This window comes from Haplochromis burtoni, unplaced genomic scaffold, assembly GCF_018398535.1.
Source record: "Haplochromis burtoni strain Fernald_Lab_line unplaced genomic scaffold, NCSU_Asbu1 Contig_33, whole genome shotgun sequence".
NCBI lineage: Eukaryota > Metazoa > Chordata > Actinopteri > Cichliformes > Cichlidae > Haplochromis > Haplochromis burtoni.
This window is the reverse complement of record NW_024582394.1, coordinates 2,251,341-2,277,138: the sequence shown is the minus strand read 5'-3', so window position 1 is coordinate 2,277,138 and position 25,798 is coordinate 2,251,341. Positions and strand designations below refer to the sequence as shown.

Sequence of the window (25,798 nt, the reverse complement as noted above, 5' to 3'; positions counted from 1 at the left end):
ACAACTGAAAATGTGGATCTGATAATGTGACAACACAGTTAAATGTATGAATTCTTACAAAATGAATTACAAAATTATATATAAATAAGAAATTTATTTGTTGTAAGAAACGGGAGTTAAAGATGTTATAAGCTAGTAACTCCATGATAGTTAAAGTGAAACTAAATACAAACTATAGCTTCATTGAGTTGGCCTGTACAGACATAATTTAATTATTATTGTGAACATTTAGAGTGGATCACTGCAGTTCTGGATCACTGTACCATATTATCAAATATTTCTAGCATTGCATTTTGGCATTTGCAAGTAAATATTGTTCATATAAGTATTTATCTCTTAACCATGGTTGACTACATCACTTTCAGTGTTAATGTTTTGAATGTTTCTGTGAGGTTTTAGAGAATGCAACAATAAAAAAGGAATTAGCAATGATACAATTATTATTACACCATTGATGTGAAGTCTATCAGTGAGGCTGTGTAGAAGATGATTATATTTTATGCATTTAGTCAGACACTTTGGTACAAATACATTTTTTTTTATTTCACATACATAGTTTTTTACTTTTACTTTTGTTTTCACAATCTAAATGATTCAACAACAAAATGAAGAACTACCACAACAAAGTCCAAAATTCCTACTGGGGAAAATGATGCAAATGTCACTGTAGTAAAACTGACACATGTAGTTTGCCAACTAGCAAAGGTACAGTTAAAGGAATAAAAATAGACAAAATAAGACAGAAAAGTGGTTCATGTAGGTTGCTTGACCAATACTCAATGTTATGACAATCCAGCTGTTATCCTGAAAAGTTTTTGAAGACTGAATTTTGCAAAATTCTTAATACTTTCATGAATAAAATCATTTTCTTGTGCTTCTATTGATAAATGATATATATATTTATTAATATTTATTCAATTGGGGAGCAGAGGACAAATACTTAGCCATAGAAGCCCTTCTGGAATCAATGGAAACTTCAAAAGCCTGAAGAATGTACTTGTGGAACAGGGTTATAGCAATTTTAGCAAGTGCATCCCATGAATATTGCTATGAACTATTCTTTTGAACGATTATGTACATACATGTACATAATGAAGCATTACGTACACATATGAAAAATATAGAACATAGGAAATGATGTTTCATTGATTGGTGAATAAGCATGGCGCAAGACTAAACAAAGTAGGTTATAGCTTAGATACAAATTTGTAATGTACATTGTTCAACTGAGTCTGTAGATCCATCCCAAAACTGAATGATTCTGGGACATATAAATTTCAAAAAGTTGATAACTGACACTTATTTCATCCAGGTCTTCATGAGAGCAACTCATCTGAGAAGTTTTTCCAGCAGTGATAGTCATTCTAAAATCTTTTTCATTTGAGACACAGTATTCAAGAACTATATCAAGATCCACAGATTTAAGGTAATGCTCATCATTTTGTGATGCCCCAAGGTCTTTTCACTACCACTCTTCCTGTAGCAGTGAGAAGATTCAGTCATTCTGTTTTCAAAAAAATACACTGTACTTTGGGCTTTTCCACAATCCAGACTCTTAGTTCTATAAAAGAAGTCACATCATTTTCATGTTAAAACGACGAGGACCGGCTTGTCCCTCTGCTGAGTCAACATTAGTGCCGTTAGACTTTGATCGTGGCACATGTTCAACATCTATATTGTTTTTGTGTTTTCCTTTTCCCCTGCTCCAAACAAAAAGAAGCAAGAAACAAAACAAGACCACTCCCAAGAATGTGAAACAACCCATAGCTGTTGACACTAAAATAGTCTTAAGGTCAAAACCGAGGGTCACACCAGTCGTTCCATTGGCAGTGGCATTGCTGGGATCTGTGTAGTACTGGGTCCTGTTGGCATACAGTGATCCTAAACTTTTCACCGCCAATGATGTCTTCAAGGTGTCATTTCCAGCAGTGTTGGAGGCAAGGCAAAGGTACTCTCCACTGTCTTGGACTTCTGCTGCCTTGATTTCTAGTGTACCATTTTTATGGATGGTTACTCTACTATGGCTGTTTGTTAGCACTCGGCGATGTGGGGACAACCAAGACACAATTGGCCTTGGTGTCCCATCAGCACTGCAACGCAACATAGCCTGCTGACCCTCATCTACAGTAACTGTTTGTGTTTTATTTTCACGAATTTTCGGTTTGGTACATGTAACATAATAAGACAGGAGAGTCTCCTTAAACTCCTTAAAAGGGCGTCCACGAATGCCCTCAGGTGTGCTGCATTCTGGCTGTGAATCCCCAAAGAAGATGGAATGCCTCTTCTGCAGGATCCACATGAGGCGGCAATCACACACTAAGGGGTTGTTGTCAATGAGAAGAACCGCCAGAGCCTCAGGAGACTGAAAAACGCCCTTTTCCAATGTATCCAGTCGATTGTGTGAGATATTGAGAACTCTGAGACCCCGCAGACCTTGGAATGCATACTGTTCAATGGTGGTCAGCTGAGCTCCAACAATATGCAGCTCTCGCAGCCGAACCAGTTCCATCAGCATGCCCGCTTCAATGTGCCTGATGCGGTTGTAGGACAGATTGAGATGTGTCAGATAGGGAAGATGCTTCAGGGCTAGGTAAGGGAAGGTGGACAAGTTGGTGTTGGTTATAAACAGTGTTGTCAAGTTGAGGCCATGCAGGGTATTAGCTGGCACATGGTCTAGTGAAGGCCAGTTATCAATTTCTAAGTGCCGCAATCGGAATAGCTTTTTGAATGAGTATGGATGTAAAGTGCTAATGCTGAGGTATCGTAGATGCAGGCTGACCAGGTTGTGCAGATGAGAAAGAGCCTCAGTGGGTACAACTGTTAGGTTGCACCTTTCTAAGGTTAGTGTCTCCAGGCTTAAAAGTCCACTGAATGCACGGTGAGAGATGTAAACCAGGTCATTGTCACCCACTTCCAAAAACCTAAGATTGTGCAAGTCCTGGAACATATAATCCAGGAGAATGACAATCTTGTTGTCACTTATATCCAGTCGGGTAAGATTGGCTAAGCCTGTGAAGACACCCAGAGGAATAAGCTTGATTCGATTGCTTTTGAGGCTGAGCGAGTGCATGTTAAACAACCCATTGAATGCTCCAGGCTCAACATAGCTGATAATATTTCCACTGAGGTCAAGTTCCTCAAGCCCAGGGAAGGCAAAAAAGTCATCAGGGTTGATCATTGTCAGCTTGTTCTTACTTAAGTCCAGGATTCTTGTTTCAGTTGGGATGCCATCTGGGATGGTGGGCATGCGCTTACGGTGACAGACAACTGCCTTGCTTTGTGCTGAACACTCGCATCGCGAGGGACATCCCAGGGTAGAACCCACAAAAACAGCCACGAGGGCCAATCCCAGGAAAGGCTGCCAGCATGAGATGACCGTGTGCGGCATGACTTTGCTCATAAACTCGACCATTCTGTCACGGTTCTGCAAGACAAGAAAACAAAGGGAGAGAAAGCGATATATTAGCTGGTTCCTCATGATAGACTTCATTGTGTGCCTGAAGAATGAATAATGAATATTCACAAATAACATAGGAGAATTAACTATGGAGAAAACCACACAAGGTGAACATAAAAATATTTGATAAATGTAGCTCACCACATCGAAATATCAAGAATGCCTTCCTTAGCATTCTTGTGGATGCATACAGGGTGAACAATTGGGTGCTAGGCTTTGTTTTGACATCACCCACTGTTTCAATAGAAACAAAGAACTTCAGAAAAAGTTTCTTAAAAAGTTGAATGTTTTTATTGTAAATGATTTATCTATTTTTGACATGTGTATATCAGTATAGTAGTATAGTAGGTTATATATATATATATATATATTATATATATATATATATATATATTATATATATATATATATATATATATATATATATATAATAATTTATATTATATATATTTAATTTTTATATGGTTTTTTTGGTTAAGCCACATTGTTATTCGGAAATAGTAGCATTCAGAAAAAGTATCCACCCTATCTCTAAAAGGACAGAAAGAAGAAAAAGAAAGAATAAAGAATAAAAGAAACCACTCGAAAATCATGAAGTTCATGGAGGTGTAACATGGAAAAATTGAGAAACTTACAAAACTGAAACACATGAATCATTCAAAGAATATTATGAATATCATTACAAGCATTTCCTCCAAAAGAGCAGAATTTACTAATTTGTCATGTTGAATATTTTTATATTTTTTGATTTAGAAATAAAACATGTTTAAAACATGGATACTCGAGAAAAAATAATACAAAACACAACTTGCACTATATCACTGGGTGGCTTTACATATTTCGGTTATTCATACATACAGCTGTACTTATATCATAAAGCACATACAGTAGATACATGAACTAATGCCGTGTTTGCAACAAACAGACTGGGTGACAGGTTGCAAGGATTGCAAACCATTCCTGCCTCATTTGGTGTGTCATGGGCTGTGCTAAATTTAAACGATGACAGGAATAATCTGAATTTCTCCTCAGGCTTATTCTAACAGATTATGGTGCAAAGATAATATGATGACATACTTATCTAAAGAGAAGCATTATATAAACCTAAGAAATCAACTAAGATAGCTGAAATATTTCTGCTGCTGTAATATAATATTTATATGACAGGACATTTCTATATGGAGGGGGCATATATGAAAAGTAAACTTTCATATTGATATTTTAATGTTCAGTTACTATTCAAACAGTATAAAGATTTATTTTCAAGTCTAGTTTAATACAAACAGCCACGACACAGATAACTGCAGCCTTGAGAGGACTGCTGAGAAAAGTTGATTTAAGAATTTGGTGAAACAGTTCTACTCCGAGTCAGTCCCAAATGACCAAGATACTTTTCATTTTGCTAAGGGAGAGACACTCCAGAAACGTTAAAAACAATACGCTAGTTTCTGCTAATTTGTTCAGTAACTACCCAGAGTTCATGACAATCGGCCAGCGTCAGAACCTGGATCGACAGCTTCAGAATTGGCTCATTTCACCACAGCAGACCAGCACAGTGCCCACATTACTGTAAGTGCTGCACCTATCCATCCGCCAATCTCCTGCTCCACTCTTCCCCTCACTCATGAACAAATCCTCTGAGACCGTTAAAGTCCTCCACTTGGACCAGCAACTCACCCCTGGTCTGGAACGGACATGCCCCCCTTTCATAACTGAGAACCATGGCCTTATACTTGCAACAGTTTATTCTCATGCAGCAACTTCACACAGAAGTGCAAACTGCCCCAAAACTGCCTTGTTGGAGGTAACCAACAGTTAGCCATTGGGGGTCATATGATTGTTGGGGTTTTCTCTGCTTTCTCTGTATGTTTTTAACTGGAGTCCCCTGGGACCTCAAAACATTTTTGTCTAATTAAAGCAGAAAGGCAAAACACTAATGTGACATCACTAGAAACAAATTGCATTTTTAATAATGGTTGTATGACGTATGATGAAAAATATACCCCAGTCAGTAGGATGAGTTTTAATATCAAATATATCGAGTTTATCTTTTTGAATTAAATTAGAAATAAATGGAAGATGTAAATTAAAAACATTAAATAAATAATATAACTCATTTACATATTTCTTTCCTATATTTTTGCAATAAAACAGTCATTATTTCAAGATGATTTTTAGAAAAATACAACACTACAAAATGGTATATATAAACAGTATATTTAATCAAGATTATTCTTTCAATCTAAATACTAACATAGGTATCTTTTTCTCAATCTGAAAGCCCTATCAGTGTTTTAGAAGTAACTAGTAAGATTAGTAAGATTCTGAAAGTGGCTTCAGTGGCTCCATATTGTGGAGATTAATATATTTGCTTAACACATGAAAGAACCCCAGGTTGAGACAGGGAGGGGACACAAACCCCTGAAAGGGTTGCAGGTAAGGAAGCAGATGAAATAAACTGTCTTGATTATCACAAATAAAATTCAAGGATGCTCACAACTGGCTCTCCACATTAACTGAACACACAGGGCTTCTCCTAATACACACACACCTGTAACTTCTATGTTTTGTAGTTTTTTAAATTTACGCAGGATTGTCCTTTAATCCTAACTCTTAAAACCACTTAAAAATAGAGCACAATCAAAAGTAAATGAAGCCGATAATGATTTTAACATAGTAGTCAATCAATCACTTCTAGCTACAGTGGACAAAAATGACTCTCTGTACAGAACACTCTTGTTGTGCACAAATCTTTCCACATAATAGCTGGCTTATGTACTCTGGCTGTCCACATGAATTGCAGCACAATATGATTTGATGGTTTACTAAGAGGGTGTCTAATCAGGATAATGATTGGAATTCTTTGTAACAGTTCATAATCAGGATTTGAGTGAGCCTGTTATGTGACCTAGTCACCTGCACACTTCTGAATGAGAGTACCCTAGTGCATCAAGTGCATCATCAGCGGCACCCACTCAAGTGTGTCCTGCATCGGAGCAAATGCCGCATAGAATTAGGCAGATGCCCCAGGGTAGCGTCCACAAATAACATTCCAGCTATCTGTTCATTCACAGTTATTTTTTGTGTGGAACTCACTTCTGAGTGCACTGTTTATTTTTCTTTTCCTTACAATTTCCTTTATAATTTAACTGCAAACAACATATATTTAGTGTGCTGTGTGTTCTGAGCTATGTTAGAGTGATTGTGTATTTAACAAGATACAAGATACAAAATTTTCACTCTCTCACATGACAAATTTGTTCAAAAATGGTCTTTCAATAAAACCAGATTTTTTAAAAAAACAAAACAACCCAACCTTGGATTTTCAAGCATTTTCATTTTATCTCAATATTCTGGAAGCTTCCTATGACATTCACCGACAGTCCAATGGCAGAAATCCTGCAATGCACTGTGAGATAAGTCTGTACGGGGAAGGCTTTTCTATAATGTGGCCCTTGACCCACATTAGTGCAAAGTGGGATCCTGAGAGGGGGATGATAACAGCTAATGGTGTCTGACTCAGCATAAATCCATGAACAGACATTTCGCAGGGGTGCTGAGGTCACATGAGCAATGCCATCAACCCAAGCATACATACACAAATGGCCCAATGTGAAGAGCAAACTTATAATACTTTTCTTGGCTATTAAATCGTCATTTGCTCTTCCAGTATAACAAATACATGAGAAAACCTTTTTTTAGCCTATTTCTGGTAAGCTCACATCACTGAATAATTTCCATATGAATCGCTAAAAACATATGGGGCACTTCCATCCCATGTTCCCTCTTTAATTTTCAACACAGCCTCAGGCAAACTTGTGAGGGGATGAGTAGAAATGATGCCCGACTTTATCAGAGTGGCAAACCACACAGTTACACTGTTAGTTAGAATTTTATTCTTTCTTCAAAGGCTTTCTGGTCAAAAGAAATCCGTTATATTTCCTCATCATCAGCTGCACTTGTGCACGATATATAAGCTATTAGTCTTGTCAGAATAATAGTGCAACTCAGAACTCTTGACATGATGTCCAGGTAAATGAATCCTACAAGAGGTTTTATCAAAACGAGATTTGAAGGTGAGAGTGTTGCAATTGCTCCCTGGGCAGCTGACTGATGGGTAATTGCAGAATTTCTGTTTATTTTTCTTTGGTATGGTCTCACTATAACTATTTTATTTTGCTTACCCTTTTTTAGAGCATTGTCTTGTAGCATATCCATACAGACAGCATGTACAAAGTCAGAGATGGTACTATGCTGCGATCTATATCGCACATATAGTGCATATACAAAGTGCATGCAGGTGAATTTGTGTAGGTCCATCACTGAAAACACACATCTCATCAAAATGGTGATCAGATACGCTGTCCATGGTCCTGAAATCATACCAGTTTAATTTATTTAATACTTTGCTGTTTGAGTGTAATAAATCTATTTAATGCATAAACAGCACCTTAAAACTAACAAACAATTTCCAAACTCTAAGTGAAAAACGGGATGCTATTCAGAATTCCCATCCAGAATTCAGATTATTTTTAGGACAAGTATCAAAGTCGGTGTTTTCTTCCCTCAATTCTTCTCCCTATTGAGAAGATTGTAAAATTCCTGCCACAGACGGTAAACCAAAACCTAAAAATGAAGAATTGCAAGAAGTTTTGTTGTCGCCGGTATTGCTAATTTACAATTAGATGACTTGGAAATCTCTACATCTTTATCACATCTTTGTTTGGCTCTTTAGCACATGCTCTCAAATCTCAAAACGTCCCCTCTACACAGCAATAACTGCCACATTATCAAAGCCAAAAAATAAGGCAAAATAATAAGACAAAAAAAAAATGACTGCTTTGACATTAGACATTAGTACAATTAGTAATAAATTACATGTGGCGAACATTAGTAAATCAGTTTGCGCTTTGTACATACTGGCAATGCATTTTTTATGCCAGAACTAAGTTTGTTCTGGTGCAATGTGCTAGTGAATATGGCCATAGTGAAAAATTAGGTTTTACTGGGTACAGTGAATTAGATGATAAAACTGTTCATTTACATGTAATTAAAGTCATTAAAGTCATATGATAGCAAATGCAACAAATCTATTTACCTTGAATCTGAGCTTGCTTATTTAGAACAAGCTGAAATTTGAGGAGGCAAAGTCTGTATTTATTCCTTTCTAAAAAAAAACAAAAAAAAAATAAATTTTAGTTGTTTAGTTTTCAGTGTTCTATGTAAAAGACAATACTAATTGTTGTAGGCACGGTCGTTTAAGACGTAGTATCTCCGAACTTTAGCCGAGTGTAGCAGACATAAACCTCAGATGGTCGATATGACATATGTCTGTCCTTCTGCACATTCATCTGTCTTTTATTCCACAGAAACATGGTAGAAAGCAAACTAAGTCTAGGAATCATGGGTCAGTTTACACATAATTATCTCTCTCCGTGCTGAGAAAAGTGGACACTCACCATCTATCTTTGATTTCAAATTATTTACCAACTAATTATTCACAGAGCGCCAATAAGAAGCTGATATAATCATGGATAATTCACTCAACAGTAGACCTTATTGTACAGGATGCTGACTTATTAGAATATATGTGATCTTAGCAAAGGAAGAGAAAAAGATTTGCATGCTGTGATGTAAGAGATTTTTAAGAAAGCATAGTTAAGCCTAATAATACTTCACTATTAAAATCATATGTTTCTGAAGTTATTTGAATGCAGGGTGCTAGGGCATAAAACTTGTCCAGGATTATATTAAGCTGTCTTTTCAAGTAAAACCATGCAAATCAATGTTGGTATAATGCATTTTTGTAGACTGTATGTCACTGGTTGACTTTGTAACCACTTGGTTTCCTAAGCCATAATCCAGCACAGTATTGGTTGTAAACATTTTGCTTTGGTATTTATTTGAGGGGTAAGTTTGCACACTCTGAATGGTCCCAAGGCACTTCTTATTTTGCCTGAGAATTTTGAGGATTTCGATAACAACTTGGCCTCTGTGCAATCAACCAATGAAAAGCCACTTGTGAAATGTTCCTGCCTCTATCTCCTCAGGAAAGGTTTTCAGACTGTGTTTGATGTGGCCCCCAGGCACTGATCATTGCACATAATGTGACTCCTCTTCACACAAAAAAACCTCTCTGCATTAATGGTGGATGGTTGGAGAAAGTTGCTTTCTTTACCCAGCAATTATTAACACTCCTTAAAAAGCATAATCAAAGTGTTAGATTTCAATTTTTTGAGTTGGAAGATGGCTCCAAAGAAAGAGCTACTCTGGAAGGCAGGAAATGGATGAAAATTAACTCTGGGAGCTTGAGTGAAGCTGCAGAGGAATGGGACTGTGTGCAGAGTAAAGCTGTAATAAAAGCAACATTATGTGTAATCATGCAGGGACAGTGTATGCTACATACTGGGTGCAGCGTGCAAGAAGCAAGCTTCAGATTAGCATCTGATATGGCTGCCCTCATGCTAAAGGGTCCAGTTCATTGCAGTGTAGTTGGTTATCATGTGAAAAGAATATGAACCAAGACTCTTTCAGAAAGTGACAAAACCATACTGTAGTATGTAGAGTTAAAAAACAAACCTACATACAAACACAATATTACAGCACTGGGCATATCTTAATTTAAGTATAAGATAGAAACCACGCCAGCACTTATCCTTCTTTTTTTTTTGCATTTACACTGGTCAGAGTTCCTGCAGCCCTGAAATGGTTAACTCTTGCTTTCTGAAAACAGAGGAATACAAAAGCAAAGTCTTTGATAGCTTAATTTCCCAGATAACTACAAAATAACAGCACAACCTCATAAGGGTCATTGTAAGGGAAAGTTATTAAATCATCATTTTATTTTAATGAGGCTTATATCTTATAATGATGCTACCCTGAAGGAAAGATGTTATTAACTTGCAGGTTAGTTCACAGTCAGAGTATGCAATTAACCCACCTTTTCAAAAGAGCATCGGCAAGCAATCAAATGGGATCATAATGAGAGGAAAGAGATTGCAATGCTCTTTGGCTTATTCATTATTGAGAGGGTCTTTGCAAAGGGCAGTGAGGCTTTAAGGTGAGCCTGCCAACATGCAAAATAACACTGTACTCCTTTAATAAACCAGTGTGTATCTGACTTCTGATGCTACAGAATGGCTCCACAGGATGTGACCTGGATACGATTAAACAAGTCTGCCTCCTTCAGTTTTGCCAAACACAAATAATTAAGGAAGGAAGGCAGCAATATTTCAAATAAAAGTAGGAGTAGGAAAAACAAGAATAATGTGAGCAGCGGCAGTCTTGTTGACTCCTAATGCATGCAGATGGCAGCGAAACAATCTAAAGACGTTGCTGGTAATTGTTCTATTTTCACAACAATTTTCATAAATTGTTTTCAGCATAGCTAACTGTACAATTCATTAACATATACACTGCAAGAGCAACATAATTATAGTCACATGACAGAGGGCTTTGGGACCTAGAACCCTTAACAGTGAGGATCAACAGCCTTGGGGCAATAACAGGCTTCCATGCACAGATTACCCTTCTGCTTGGCTTGCAGAGCGAAGTCAAAGCTCAATTAATCCATGTTAATTAGAGATAAACTTGGTAGATTGAGCCAGTTGCTTTTTTTGGTGTCTGATAACCCTTAACTAGGGATAGAGTCAAAAAACACTGCATCAAACAGTCAGATCTTGGTTCATCCCACAGGAAAAGCCTCTCAGACATGAGCCTTAATCCCAGGTATAATAACTATTACAATTCTAAACTTTGAAGACAAGCAGGAGGTTGTAAAAAAAAAAAAAAGGGGGGGAACAAAAACTTCGTAATTAAATGGGAGGTTAAAAATAAAACAGCCACAATATGAGAGGACTTAATAAGGTCTGGGGAATAGTACACTGTCATTTCATTACATTTGTGACAAGTGGGAAAAAAATAAACCAATTTCTCAGTTCATTAGAGAGACATGTGCTACGTATTAAGAGCTTTATTGCAGTATATTTTTCTCAGTAAAACTGATTCTCTTATCCAACTTAAACATACTGCACCGTTATATTGATGCTGAAGTGCCTTATATTTCCACTTTAGCAGGTCAGAATACCTCATCTCACATTACTAGGGGAAATGGCCTAAAGTAGCCTATATGTTCCAGAAATGCTGAAAAGAAAGACACTTATTTTCTTATCTAATGCAAATAATCAGAGTCATATATGAAGAGCTCAACAGCAGATCTTTTACCATCTTCAACTTAGCAACCACTTACACAGATACACTACTGTGCACACATTTCCTACGCCCTATGCATATCCTTTTTCAAAAACTCTTTATTTAATGTGTATTGTAGCTTACTAAGCTACATTAGCTAGACAGAGTGAAAAATCAATAAATGCATTAGACAACACATGTCCTGCAATATGAGCATTAGATGAGTTTTTACATGGATGCATGAAAGTATATTAATTACTCATTGTAATTAGAATCCAATAATAATCAAGACTCAAATAAAACACAGATGTGTAGCGTTACAATGTACAACTATCAAAAACCATATTTTAGATTTGCCATTTTTCACTTCACATTTCAAGCAGTGTTACTACCATAAATCAGTGAAGCCTGGGGGGATTTTCTTTTTTCCACCTGCTACTCCCCCTTGAGAGATTAGCCCACAACAGTACCTCAGAAGCTGTGCGCTATGCTGGTTCTTGCTCAAAGGTGCAACCAGCAGAGTGTGCACTGCTTGCCAACAATAAGACTTGAACCTGCTGCAGGTGTTTACAACCTGCTCCCTAAATCATGTCACAGTATTTCTAGGAATAGGTAAAAAACAAAACATGGATAGGCGTAGGAGGGAAATAAAAAAGAGGCAACTTTAAACACTTTTTCTTAATCCTCTCTCCTTTAATAATTTCATCATAAACTTGCATAACCAGCAAAGACTGTCTCAAATTTTCATCATTCATCTCTTAAATTTTCACTGACCTGGACTCTTTTCTTGTGCAGCCTCAAGTCTAAAGAGCATTTTTAAAATGATAAGCAGAACCTTGAGTGAATTTCTACCTTCTCCGGCTTTGAACTAATAAACCTTGTGAGATAATTTGTGTGAACTGATTAAAATGCATTTGCAGCCGCTGATAACACATTGTGTGGGCTCCTGAGAGCCCTTGTGCATTCTCTTCTTGGACCCCCACCCCTCTGTTCCTAGGCAGCCTACATCAGGTCTGAGTCAGGGGGTGTTTCATCTGTACAATGACTCAACAACAGAGGCAGTTAAAGACGGTACGCACACACCTCATCCTAGCCTATATTTAAATCAGTCTTCCCATAAATATACCATAAAGCTCATAAATACACAGTGTAGCAACAACATGCAACATGAACAATTAGCTATGATAAAGACATGCACTGCTTCCATAAATGCCTGTTGCAAAAATTTAGAAAACAACAAACAGGATGACTGCACCTGCCATAATGGAAGCGTGATGTTTCCTATTGCCAAAAGTGCATCATTTTAGACCGCATACTCTGCTGAGAGGATGCTTTTCAGTATTAAAATGAGACACTGTAAACATCTCATAGTCATACTGATAAAATGACAGTAATATTAATTAACAGCTTGATATTATTACATGTGGCCAAGCTTTGTAAATTTATCACAAGCGGCTACTGTTGTCATTTGTGCGTAATGTACCATTCAGCACATCCACAAGAGGCCATTGAACATGCTTTTTTTTTTTTCCATATATATATATATTGTAAAAGAGAGAAATTATTCATGATGTTAGCTAAAAGGAACACATGCAGCTCCAGCATACACATGGATCTCTGTGATGTCCCAACAGTCTTTCAGTATACTTAGCAGGAAATCTTATCTAAATAGCTGCAAGACATCTTTCCCCCCCCCCCCCCACCCCCCCACACACCTTTAAAAAATCTAATTCAATATACAGCTTGATTGTTTTAAACCGTATTCTCTTATGCCACTGTTTTCTCTTCTCATTTCTTACTGTGTTTTCTCTTGTCTCCCAACCTCTCCATCCTTCCTCTTTGGTTTTTTGTCTCCTTGTCCAATCAAGAGATCTGGCCTCTGACCTTGCTGCTCAATGCCATTAAAATCCTTTCAGTAGTGCTGCTTGTAACACCTTGAGAAAGACTAGAAAGCCTTTCTCTGTCCTTGATATTTGCTTGTAGCCTTTTCTCTTTATAGTCTTTACAGTCTAGTTTTATGCTGGTGTGAGGTATACAGTGGGAGGGGAAATACAGATGCATTTAACTGTTTAGCTTTACACCGGTGTTTTAAACAGGGCTGTAAAGGCATATTGATTGACTTGAAAGGGCCTTTTGTGTTTTACCACTAAACCCAAGAAGGTTCTGAAATAAACAGCACACTAACAAAGAAACAAAACAAGAAATGTGTGGATAACTTCAATTACATTTCATGGATGTTTATTTTTATTCACTACATCAATTTTTGTGTACTTTCTATAAACATCTTGTATATTTCCTCTCCAGTTCTCCCAAATGTAAATTTCATTATTGTTGTGGCTTGGAAATCAGTCCTGAGAGTAGTTTTACTTCCTCCAGGATATTCTTTTTTTCCCTTCATCTAAACTGAGGATCTCATAGTAAATACGTTTTATTTACTACAACATGTAGGCTATTGAGACAAAAATCACACATTCCAACACACTAAAGGAACAATATTATATTCCAACACCTTTAGTGTGTTGGAATATAATATTGTTCAGGTGGGATAGAAGAGATAGAAGGTAAGTGCAGATATGAGTAATATATATAAGATGAAGTATCACATTGGCATGTAGAAGAGTGTGCAACACTGTCACTAATACGAGTAAAAACTGAAGAATAACCAACACAACACAAAGCTTTGCCTCAATACCGCACTGCATGATTACTACCCAGGGGAATCCAGACAACAGTGCTAATCTGACTGAACAGCTGAACCCTGAGCAGGGGTTTTTACAAAGAAGTAATGGACCCCTCGGAGGACAAATCAAAGCCACAATTTAAGTGATTTGGCTGTTTCTATAGCTTGCTTGTTATCACTCATCCAATATGGTTTTCTGTTGTCCATGCAGGAAACACAAAACTTTACTAGTTATTGATCAGTCCATTGGATTCAGCTGATGAAAAAGCCGTAAAAGAGAATAAAAGGAATGGCAGGCAAAGAATTCCAAAATTACACTCCAGTTGATTCTTGTCCAAAATATCTTCATCAATATTGCATTTATGGCCCGTGATGCTTTTTACCTTCTAATTCAGGGTGTGTTAAATGATGATGCACACACGCTGTATAATGTTACTCATTTGCTCACACTCATTAGAATTAATTATTACACTATCCATCAGTTTGTTCCTATCCATTTTCAGGATCCTTTCAGGGCTGGAGCCTATCCCTGCTGTCAGAGAATTAAAGGTGGGATATGCCCAGGACATGTTTGTCACAGAGCTAACAGAAAAACAGAAAACTATCGACTCTAACATTCACACCTATAGGCTATAAGTACCAATCGGGAAAAGGAAAAACATGTAAGTATTGGATACATTTCTTTCTATTGATGTAACAGATACGTCAATATTGCCAAAAATATCAGTACTGTACCAACCTCAAAAATCCAGTTAGGAGGCAGTTGCAACATTGCCAAAGATGTACATAATTATCAGATGTTCTACCGAGTAAAGCGTTTTTCTTTGCAGTAATCCTTACAGGAATGTCAAGAAAGAAAGAAAAGAATACAAATATGACAACCAACTAAATGAGAATAAAATTGTTTTAAATCATTAAATTATTGTGTATGTTCTATACAACTGAGGTCTGGAAACAAACATTTCATAGGAGGCATCTGAAACAATATCTCTCCTTATGTAATCAGGAAAAAAACTATAATTAGAGTAGAATATATATGTGGAGGTGGGGGCTCTGTATCCGTCTCTGAGCTTGCTGGAAACATGGTCTGCCCTCTGGTGGGACAGAAATTAGGAACAACCATTTTCAGATTGGCTTTATTAAAGCCTCTTGCTATAATAAAGATCCTATCAGGATGAAGAGATTGTAGGTTGCTGATAAAAAAAAAACTAGCTGGCTTCTTTATTCAGTCTTGGTATTGGTGCTTGGTAAAATGTACACAGCCAGAACAATGACTCCTGCGGCAGATAAAACCTCTGTGTTTTGCTGTGATGTACTCTTTGTTGCAGAGCGATCTGGCACTGGTGATGCAGATACTGGGCAGTGGTGGTTTATGGGGAGCCATCTTTAGCCTGGTTTGTATTCAAGCTCTTCACACCTGCTTCTGCTTTTTTTCTCTCCACTGCCTTTAAGGTCTGCAGCCTGCTATACTGATCCTTGGAGCGCCTGTCCTGTGCAGGATCTTCTTTAGGACATCCTCTTGTTGATAGTTTACAGCGAGATCTATCGCACAGCCAGAAGTGGCAATCTTTATTAGTTCCTCTCCACTGTAGGGTGGAGGGCTTGTGACAGAAAAGTAAGCTAAGAAAAGGAAAAAAAATCATGCTCTATACAATGATGACTGACACAGCTGTGATGTTGCCATGAGTATATGTTTTGCTCTCACCACCTTCAACAAGAAAATGTGTCCCCTGTCAGTGCTTAGTTCTATGAATAATTATCCTACCATGATACTTTTCAAACTCTGTGCCTTTGAATAATTCATAAGGAAAATCCCGGGTTCTCTCGCTGATGCTTTCACCAAACTCTCATTTGGAACAATTGGAGAAAGCAAGTGGTGGGAATAAAACGAAAAGAAAACACGCAAAAAATGGAGATCATTGAATTTCAGCATGAATCTGTCAGAACGTCTTGTCAAAGGCAATAGCCACAGGCTTCATTCAGTCAATGCAACATGCAAAAGTAGGATTGTGTTTGCATTGCCGGCGGGTGTTCAGGTAATGTCACTTAAACAATGTTGACTTGTGAAAACAGTACAAAAGAATGTAGCCAGAATTTAATCGAAATAAACATGTTCAAGTTTAATTAAATTGCTTTTTCAGTTGCACATTGCCTCCAGTGCAAACAATGGAATATCATTACTGGAAAAGTATAAAAAAATGAAATAAAAAAACTTTGAAAAATTCAAGTTAGGGAACTTCACTAGAGTCTAGTAGTGTAAAAAAAGGCATAAACAAATAAAAATAATACTAAGATGTAATAAATGAATTTTGTTTTTCATGTTTATCTATCCTTTTATTGGTGTTGGGTCTGCGCTTCACAGGCCCGGCTGGTCTAGAGACTTATTCCCATTAACGAAGCAAGACGAACAGCTCAACCGGTTTTTCACATGTTAGCGCGGGAAGGATCTCAGAGCAGCCCTTCTGCCCTCGGTCCCAGACCACTTCGAAGAACCATCTTCCCCTGCAGCCTTTTATTCTGTGACACACAGTTTACACAAACACCCATTGTAAAAAAAAAAAACAACCCTATGGTCACAAAAGGTTAAAACACTCTGTGTGAGTGTGTGTGTTTAGGGGTGTGTCTGTGTGACTCTCCTGCTCACCGAAAGGGTCATAAAGGCAGGAAGTTTACTAAACAAGAAAACAGAACCTTCACATAGGATGTGCCTATAATAAAACACTACAGCCTCCCCCACCATTCAACAGGCTGGGGAGGGAGTCAGAAACAAAAGAATGTCTTTGATCATACAGTTTAAACTAAGACTTACAAATTTAAGTAACACAATCACAACATTTAACAATTTGACTCCAACAATTGGTTTTAAACAAATGGCCTTCTTCAGCTGATTGTCATTGCAATGGACAATACAAATACATTTCCTTCTCTAATGGGGTCCTTGACTGTTTGGTAAATATTGGAGGGAAACACCCTCAGTGCTAATCACTAAATTACACCCAGTCCCTCAAGGGATTTCATGTCAAAGAAGACAACTTTTTCTTACTATTATTGTTTAACAATAGATTTTTCTGAATGAAAAGAAAACATTTAATCTGTAACATGAGCATTAAAAGGGTTAGAGTTGACTGCACTAAGATATTATATCCAACCATTTTTGGAAAACTAGTAAGTGAAATTTTTAGTACGCTGTTCAAAAAAGCAGGACTTTTGAAGTCAAAGTACCTTAAGCACTCACTCAGTTACTGTTACAGTTCTGTCATATTTGCAGGCAATCCATCAAAAAAGCAATGCAAAAGTAGCTCTCACTTTACTTCACTTTATTCTGTTTCATGTTTCCTTGAAGTTGCTTTCACAGTGAACACAGAGCAGTGAGAAAGCATCTGGATACATCCAGGGACTGTAGCTCTCTACACGGCAGCAGTTTAACTAACAATAGCCCAGGGTGATTAGTTTAAGTACTCAAAAAGGGGGGATGTGGGAATCCAGTATTTTAACAGTAGGTCTGCCAAGGCAATATGTTCAAGGTAACTTCAGCTTGTAAAAGGCTGCAGTCTCATTTCTGAAACAGACCCAATTGCTAACCAATAATGGAAACGTTTCCCAGAGGAAGATATATACTTTACTCTGTTGGTTAAAATCCACACGCCTGACTTTAATAATAGTTGGAATCAAAAATTACTTGCATCAAACACAAGGCCAAATAGACCACGTTTCAAGCAAAGTCCTGCATTTAGTACATCTACAAGAACTATTACGCCTCTTTGACTCTAACGGAACGTCTATAACTGAGAAATTATATGTGTGTGTGTGTGTGTGTGTGTGTGTGTGTGTGTGTGTGTGTGTGTGTGTGTGTGTGTGTGTATTTCTGCAGGGTCAACATATATATGTTATCCCTGCAGAAATCTAATATTTCACATAAAAGCAGGAAAAACTGGATCAGAAGAGTCACATGGCCATGTGAATTCTGAAATAGGATTATTTTTGTAGTTGTTTCTATATGAAATACATTTGAAATTATACCCTGGTTTAGAAGTAAAATTCCAGTTTAGACTGGTCAACTATTTTAATAACAATAATAATATATAATTAAATAAATAAAACCTTTTTCAATATTATTTGGGCACTTCACTGTTTCAAGGTAGAGACATGAAAAGTGAACTTGTCTTTCCTGTATGGGAAATTTGATTCAGCAGCTCTAAAGGTTATGCTATCAGGCTACTTTGAAATTCTTCATGAATGAAAAAAAAATCTTTGATTGTATATCTGCGTATCTGCAACATGTGCAATATGTGCAAATCCAGCAGATGATCTGATATTAAGCTGTTTACAAGAGCTCTGCGAATCAGCTCTAAAATGGTATCAAATATCAGCATCATTGTAAAAACATTTTTATTGCATTTCAGGGACAAGTATGGCCATTTCTGAATTATGATCTGACTGGCCCACTGACTCACGACACCCCGGCTTAAAAACTGAATATATAACTACATGGAAGTTGGAGAGTTATATTTTATCATGGATTGAACAAAAGATTATAAATATGGAAAGACTACCAACTTTCTTTAATATACACTGTGACAACTAAGGAAAAATAAGAATGTTTTCTGGCACAAACACATATGACATTTAATGACTGTTTTTTTGGGATCAAGTGTTGTTTAGTCCAGCTCAATCTAAAGGTGATGTCACTAGCTCACATTTTACATGCATCTATTTACAAGTTTGCTAAAGATATTAAGTTTAAAAGATAATTACCAGTGCTGATAACAGGTTATTATAAACAATTATGCATAATTTTCTGGTATTTGATAAGCCCATAGTTTATCATCTAGAAAATGATAAACAAGCAGAGGAGTTATGTTCATTTGGGGGACCATTTTGCCAAGATTTGGAGACACTCACCAAAACAGTTCTGTATTCTCGTAGTAGACTTATTGAGGACTCTTTATTGCTCACAACCACTTTCCTGCATTAAAAGTTTGTTGCTACCTAGAGACCTAGGGTGGGTTTCTTCAGGGCCCTGTTTGCTGAAGATAAGCTGTAACTGACTCTACTGCAGACAGACCCTTTTGCAAAGAAATCATTAACATGGTCATTTCTCATGGCACTTGGTTGATTTCTTCCATCCTGAACACTAAGGATGTCTACTTAAATTAATGACTTTCTTGACTGCTTGAAGGTAAGTGATGGGGAAGTTTATAATCTTTTAAGAAGGCTGGAAGGCAATGCTCAAAGGAGGAGATGGCTAATAATGTTTTATTATGAAAACAGATTAAATTAATCTTTGGATTAATCAGTTGCTCTATGGACTCACCCACAAAAATCTTATTATATTACTCTCAGCACTACCACCGCTGAGGCAGTCTTTAAGTAAGCAAATTATGCCCATGTACCACCTTAAACTAATAGCTTTTATATATTTTATCAAAATTTTAATACACATTTAGTATTTCATGTGTTTTTGGTTAAGACATGTCTTAAAATTAGTGATGCCAACCAATGTGATGTACTGAAAAAATGAAGCTTGTACCACTGCAGGTAAACTGCTTCTGAGGTAAGATATGGATCATGAGTTCTGAGATTATCTGCTGCACTGCCTTTTTCATAAGGCAGCTACACTTTCTAGCCAGTCTGGCCAACTCCTGCTACATCTCTTGCTACATCTCCCAGTCCATCTGCTAGTGCATGCTGACAATATTACTGATCCAACTGCAAACAACTTTGAAATATTTTCACACCTGTTTACTCGCAAGGATTAAACTAATTGAACTGTAACAGAGACACAGACACACTTCTTTTCTACGAGTTCACAAGTTTCTCTGAACACTTTGGCCATGTTTGCATTTACAAGAAGATAAAACCTGACCAGAGAACAGATTAAGCAAGCAGGAATGAAGAATGAAGGCTATAAAACATCAGCAAGAGCTAAAGATATGTGACAGATAGATAGAAAGGAGACCGTACTTTGATTAAAGATGAATAATTACTGTAGGGCTCAACGGGTCACAGAGATATTGAGCTCGGGCAGAGTGGGTCAGATTGGGGCAGGATGTGTGAGTGGCCACAGAGAACATGGTGGGTTGCTGGCTGTACAGAAAAGTGAGAGAACCATAGCAGAAATGAGCATAGAGACCAGAGTGTGGAGTACGAATCCAAGCAAATAAAGAGAAATCCATAGCAGATCAGGCACACTGGAAGGGGAGGAGGGTTGCAGACTGACAAGGGGTATTTCTGTGTTAAATATACACCATAGTAACCATAAACCCCACTGAAACTCTACAATGGAACCTATGCTGTAGCCCAGTGTTCCTTTCCTAAAAATGCAGCTAAATGTCATCTTGATTCAGCCTATAATTATTTTGATTGAACTGTTCTATGCAGTAGATTCGTGCTATGTATTTCTGGCTGTTTTTAATAAATCATTAAGAGAATGACAATCAGTACAAAGAATAATGATCAACAGCCTCAATATACAGACTAATAGATGTCAACAAATAGAAGGAATGGACTTGAAAAAATGTACAAAGTGCAAAAACCTGAGGGACAAATATGTTTGCATCTGAAAAGCTGACTATATAAAGCATATATAACATCATTACACCACAACAAGATAATTAACATCGAATGCACCATGAACAGACATAAATTTAAGTTATGAAGACTCACCACAGAAGTCTAAATCAGCAACAAGGCAGACTGGTGTGTAGGGTAGAAGAGAGAAGCACAAGTAACTGTGGATGATAAGCTGTCTTTGTTCTACTTTATACTTAAAATTTATATGATAAAATGTTTCTCTTTTTTTGTTGTAGCCAATTGTGAGGTCAATTTTAGTTTTTCAAAATCTTTTAAATATAAAATAATTAGTTTGTTAATTCTTATTTATACTTAGAAGCATCTGATGAAACTTAAGAAATGTCTTGTTCACCATTGCAGCTCCAGTTGTAGGACCCCTGCATTTCAAAAAGCCAAACCGATGGTGGTTTGAGAAAACACACTTTTGCTCATTAGCTATAAATACATCCTAGTTTGTTAGTTTCTTACTCTACCATACATTATACTTCTCAGTTTCAGTATTGATCTCATTTTGGTTTCAATGTGCATGTCCACAGTGATCTTTGCTAAAAAGAGCATAGAATCCTGTACTTATTGGAAGGTGCCCCGTGGGGTTTCTTCCAAGGACAACAGTGTCATCAAGATGAAAAAGTTCAGGGGAAAAAGGTTATTGGTTCTAGTCTGTAGGGGTGGGGTGGGGGGGGCATGACGACACTAAGCCAGAGGGCACTACTGTGGCCTAATTATGGTCCAGATGGTCTGAATAGGTATCATTTCCAGCAATTAATTACTGAGTGTCCATGTGCACCACATGGCCAGCATCCTTAAAAAGTGTGTAAACATGTCCCCAGTTCTTATTAAATAAACCAAAATGATTGCTTTTATTCTGGAATCTGGTTTAAAAATGATTATTCCTATATGTGACACAGTTTTCTAAACAACATACCTGTATACTTGATATATTTTTGCAAATTATTTTCAGGGAAATTGACAAATTTTATAAAAAGAACTTATATAAACACATTTCTGGTATGACAGCAAGTTAATAAAAACACAAGTCATCCTCTTAAACGTGGCTAGACTGTAAAAACAACTAAGCAATCTGACACATATCATGTATGACAAAGAGCATAGGTTTTAGGGTCTTGTGAGGACGCTACAACCTTTCCTTTTGACAAACTCGGTACATTTTGTTGAGCTCTAATAAGAGGGCTGTCTGTGTCTTGTTATACAGAATTCTATTTTTATTAATTGTTCACATGTTTCAAAGTTAGACACTCCACGTTGAACTATGTAAGGGGGTGCAAAGTGCAGTGGAGGACAACGAGTGGTGGGGGTATTATGGAAATTAGTTATAATTAGAGAGGTGCAAGTGAAAACAACACAACAAGGCACAGAGCCTGAGTGATCACTGAGTCATAAGTGCAAGATACAACCATCTGTACGTGTAAAGAGGGTGACACATAGAGGGACTTCACTGTTTATGAGTGAGCATGACTTGGCTTTGTGGTAGATTTTGTGCAGGGATAGTTTGATTTTAATGATAATTTTATGCATTTATAATTTAAGAGACTTGTGTGGCGGCCCTTCTCTGTAGGCCACCACGGGAAAATTGTGACACATACAAAGACTGTCTCATCCTTGCTAATTTAAACTATCTTTACCACCGAATCAGAAGGGTATGCATTTCATAACTCCTGAAAGCCAGAAAGTGGGACATCGTGAAAAAACTGGTTATTTGGCCTTGTGGAACTGGGGTTATTCTATTTTAATAAGAAATCAGCTTTAAGGGGATTCATTCAATGTGTCATCCATCTTCTTAGCACGGGAATAGAAATGTGACTAGACTTGAGGCTAAGAGGTCATAAGTATAAATCCAACATAAAGATATTTTTAATTACGCGTGTGCTTTGTTTGTCAAGAGCTTTACAAACACTATTCCAAGCTGTACACAAACAACACATCAGACCACACCTCAGTGTTAGGATGATCCTTACTGAAACTGCGTGTGAACTCTGCTAACATTAACCTGGGAAAAGATAAACTCAGTAATGACACCCTGTTGCTAAAAATGCAAAACTTGAAGAAATATTGTGAATGTGAGCTGAGTGTGTATCATTTTTTAAAAGCTCAAAAGCAATGAATTACAATATCAGCAGGCTGCAGGTGTCTTTTTTTTCTTCATTAATGCATATGAAAGCAATTATGTATTCAGAATTAAGGAGCCCTGATGTCTAATGCTTTTTAGCTTGCTCACACCCTGTGGCCTTCAGTTATGTGTTTCCACAATGATGCTGTGATAATTCACTTTCACCGCGAGAGCTCAGTTTTTGCTCAGTCACTCAAACAAAAGTCTTGAATTGACTCATCAAATTCTCGAGGCGCAGCCGAAAGCAATTACAGAGCATCTGGGTGGAAGAGCTATAGCAAAGGCCTTTTTCTTACTCTGCCCTTAATAGAGGCTTGGCTTACAAACAAGATGAATCATGCTCTTCTTTTCCTTAAGCCTCAGCATTTTGGTGAAACCTTTCAGACTAGCATTGTATGCTCATAACACCTCACTGCTGGAGACAGTGGAAAGATTAAGCCTACACCAGCATGCAGAAAATGCACATTTTAAGGCTCTTAGGATCTTTTGTACAACGTGTTAAAAAAAAAAATGCTAACTGCAACTAAAAGTAGTAGTAGACTTCTTAGTGTTTCGTCTTGTCACACATGTTAACAGGTATCTGGCTCATGAAGACAAAGACTTTGGCAAAAAGGCATGTATTATGTAGAAAAGATTAATTCATCGCTCACTGTACAATTCTTCCCTGCTATTCTTCATTTACTCCACATGAACAAGTAATAGGATGATAAGATGGGTAGTATACGCAAAGGTTATGTTGTAAGACGGAGGAAGCTTAGTAAGGCGACACGGGCACAAAGCTTATTTTTCACAAAGGGCACTTGCCATCAGGATGTTTCTGTAAAGTTTGGTGTCACTGGCACAGATTTAACAAGATGACAGGGATTTACACCCATCTGTGTGCGAGTCAAAAATAAGCATTTGTCTGAGGGGGACAATCTCACAGTATCGCAGTATTTCAGGCAACCAAGGGAGCAATCCAAAAAGTATTATTTGACCCTAGGCATTTAAATTAGGCTGCAGAATGTTTTTATCATGTCATCGAAAGTGAACACGCACACTCTAAAAAACAGCAACAGAAAAAAAAGAGGATTACACTGAAAAGAATGAAGACACTGCATGAATTTCTCTGATCCCTCACACCTCTTTTTCAGAGATTATATTCAAATATTAATCCATTCAAAGCGCCCATTTAGATGCTTGTATGATTACAAGCATGAACTATGTGTATTATAACTAATACATTATCTAAATTTACTCCAATAGTCTTTACAGATTGGAGACTTTTGCTTAACAACTTATGTTTTAAACACAAATATGAAGTAAAGATGTCTTACCACAGTAATTCATTGAGTAGCAACTGATATCAATATGCCACAAACAGTCCTTTAGAAAACAGGTTTCTTGGTTTCGTCTTGTGTGTTTTCCTCTCTTGAGCAAAAAAAAAGATCCCTCAAGTGTATCAGAGCTGAAAAAACAGCGCCACAACTGACTTGGTGGAAATTGATAAAAGTGAAAAAATCTGCATCAGTTATTTAGTCTGCATTCAAATTGCAGTTTCAAATAAGGAAAATCAAATAAACTTTGAAAACACTACCTACTAGAAGCAAACAAAGAAGATTCAATAGGTCTGTTTGCCTGCTAATGCAATCAGAAGCTGCTAGCTAGTTACCTATTCTGGTTAATTAACCCCCAGAGGATTAGAGAGAGCAGAGGCTGCAATCTCGATAGGCCTACTGGGCTCAATCAGGACCACAAACTGAACATTGTATATGGCATAAAACTGTTGTAGTAAACACATTCTCTTCCCTCTGCCAAACCCTGGGGAGCTCTTAATCAAACCACAATGTCGGTGCCTGTGCACAAAATGAAGAGAAGAATGGAGAGAAAAGACCTGAAAGCGTCTGAACTTACAGGCTCTTGGCCTTTTCTTTGACATCTAGTGACATTTTAGCTCTGCTTTCCCAGCTGAGACTGTTTCTACCTGAAGAAAGCACAATATATTGTGAGGATTTTACTTCGTCTTTAATTATGAGCTTCACCTTGGATGGTATTTTCCGTGTTTCAATTCCGCACAGAGTTTGCATAATGCAATTAGGGCAATTTCATTGATCTATGTTTCATCATTAAACACAGACTGTACTCATTAGCAATCTGCTGTAATGTAACTATTCTCCCATTTAGATGCAATGCTACAGAAATCATCAGCATGATCTGACCAAATAGATTTTCCCTCACTGTGCAGTTGCTGAAAAATGCAGTCTCTCATTTTTGAGTTCAGCTACACTAATGAAAGATTGACTTAGTTATTGAAGCATGCTGAGCTATTTAAAGCTCATCAAAAGTGTTTAGAAATTTCCAAAGATGATGAATGCAGAATGCTGCCTTTATCACAGCTGCACTTTTTCCTTTGGTGCTGTTTCTGTTCTGGTTTGCAAGTTCCTGGTTAGAGCTGAGGGAGACTGGTGGAAACGTGAACACATTACTCTGAACAGCTATTTAAATCTGCATTCTTATTGACTGGTGCTGCTCCAACTGCCTGTGCAATCTCCTGTTTCCTGGTTCCATTTGTTTGTGTTATTGTTCAGGTTTGGTTTGCACTTCCCAACCAGTGTTGGGACTAACGCGTTATTAAGTAACGCGTTACAGTAACTACGTTATTATTGTGGTAACGAGCACGGTAACTAGTTATTATGCCAAAATCAGGAACGCGTTACTCGTTACTGGGATTTAGATAGGGTCGTTACTCGTTACTTCGTGTGGTGGCTATCGCGGAGCTTCCACAGATTCA

At 37.3% G+C, this 25,798-nt stretch overlaps 1 protein-coding gene across 3 annotated transcripts in view; it reads right to left on the bottom strand.

Annotated features, from left to right (window-relative positions):
• Window positions 1-522: 522 nt before the first annotated feature.
• Window positions 523-25,798, bottom strand: part of lingo2 (leucine rich repeat and Ig domain containing 2) — a 228,523-nt gene continuing 203,247 nt past the window's right edge. For all 3 annotated transcript variants that reach the window (XM_005919429.3, XM_005919430.2, XM_042219468.1), the window contains exon 5: window positions 523-3,424. In XM_005919429.3, coding sequence (XP_005919491.1) covers window positions 1,574-3,412 — 1,839 coding nt within the window. In that variant the 5' untranslated portion in view covers window positions 3,413-3,424 and the 3' untranslated portion in view covers window positions 523-1,573. The remainder of the gene's footprint in view (window positions 3,425-25,798) is intronic.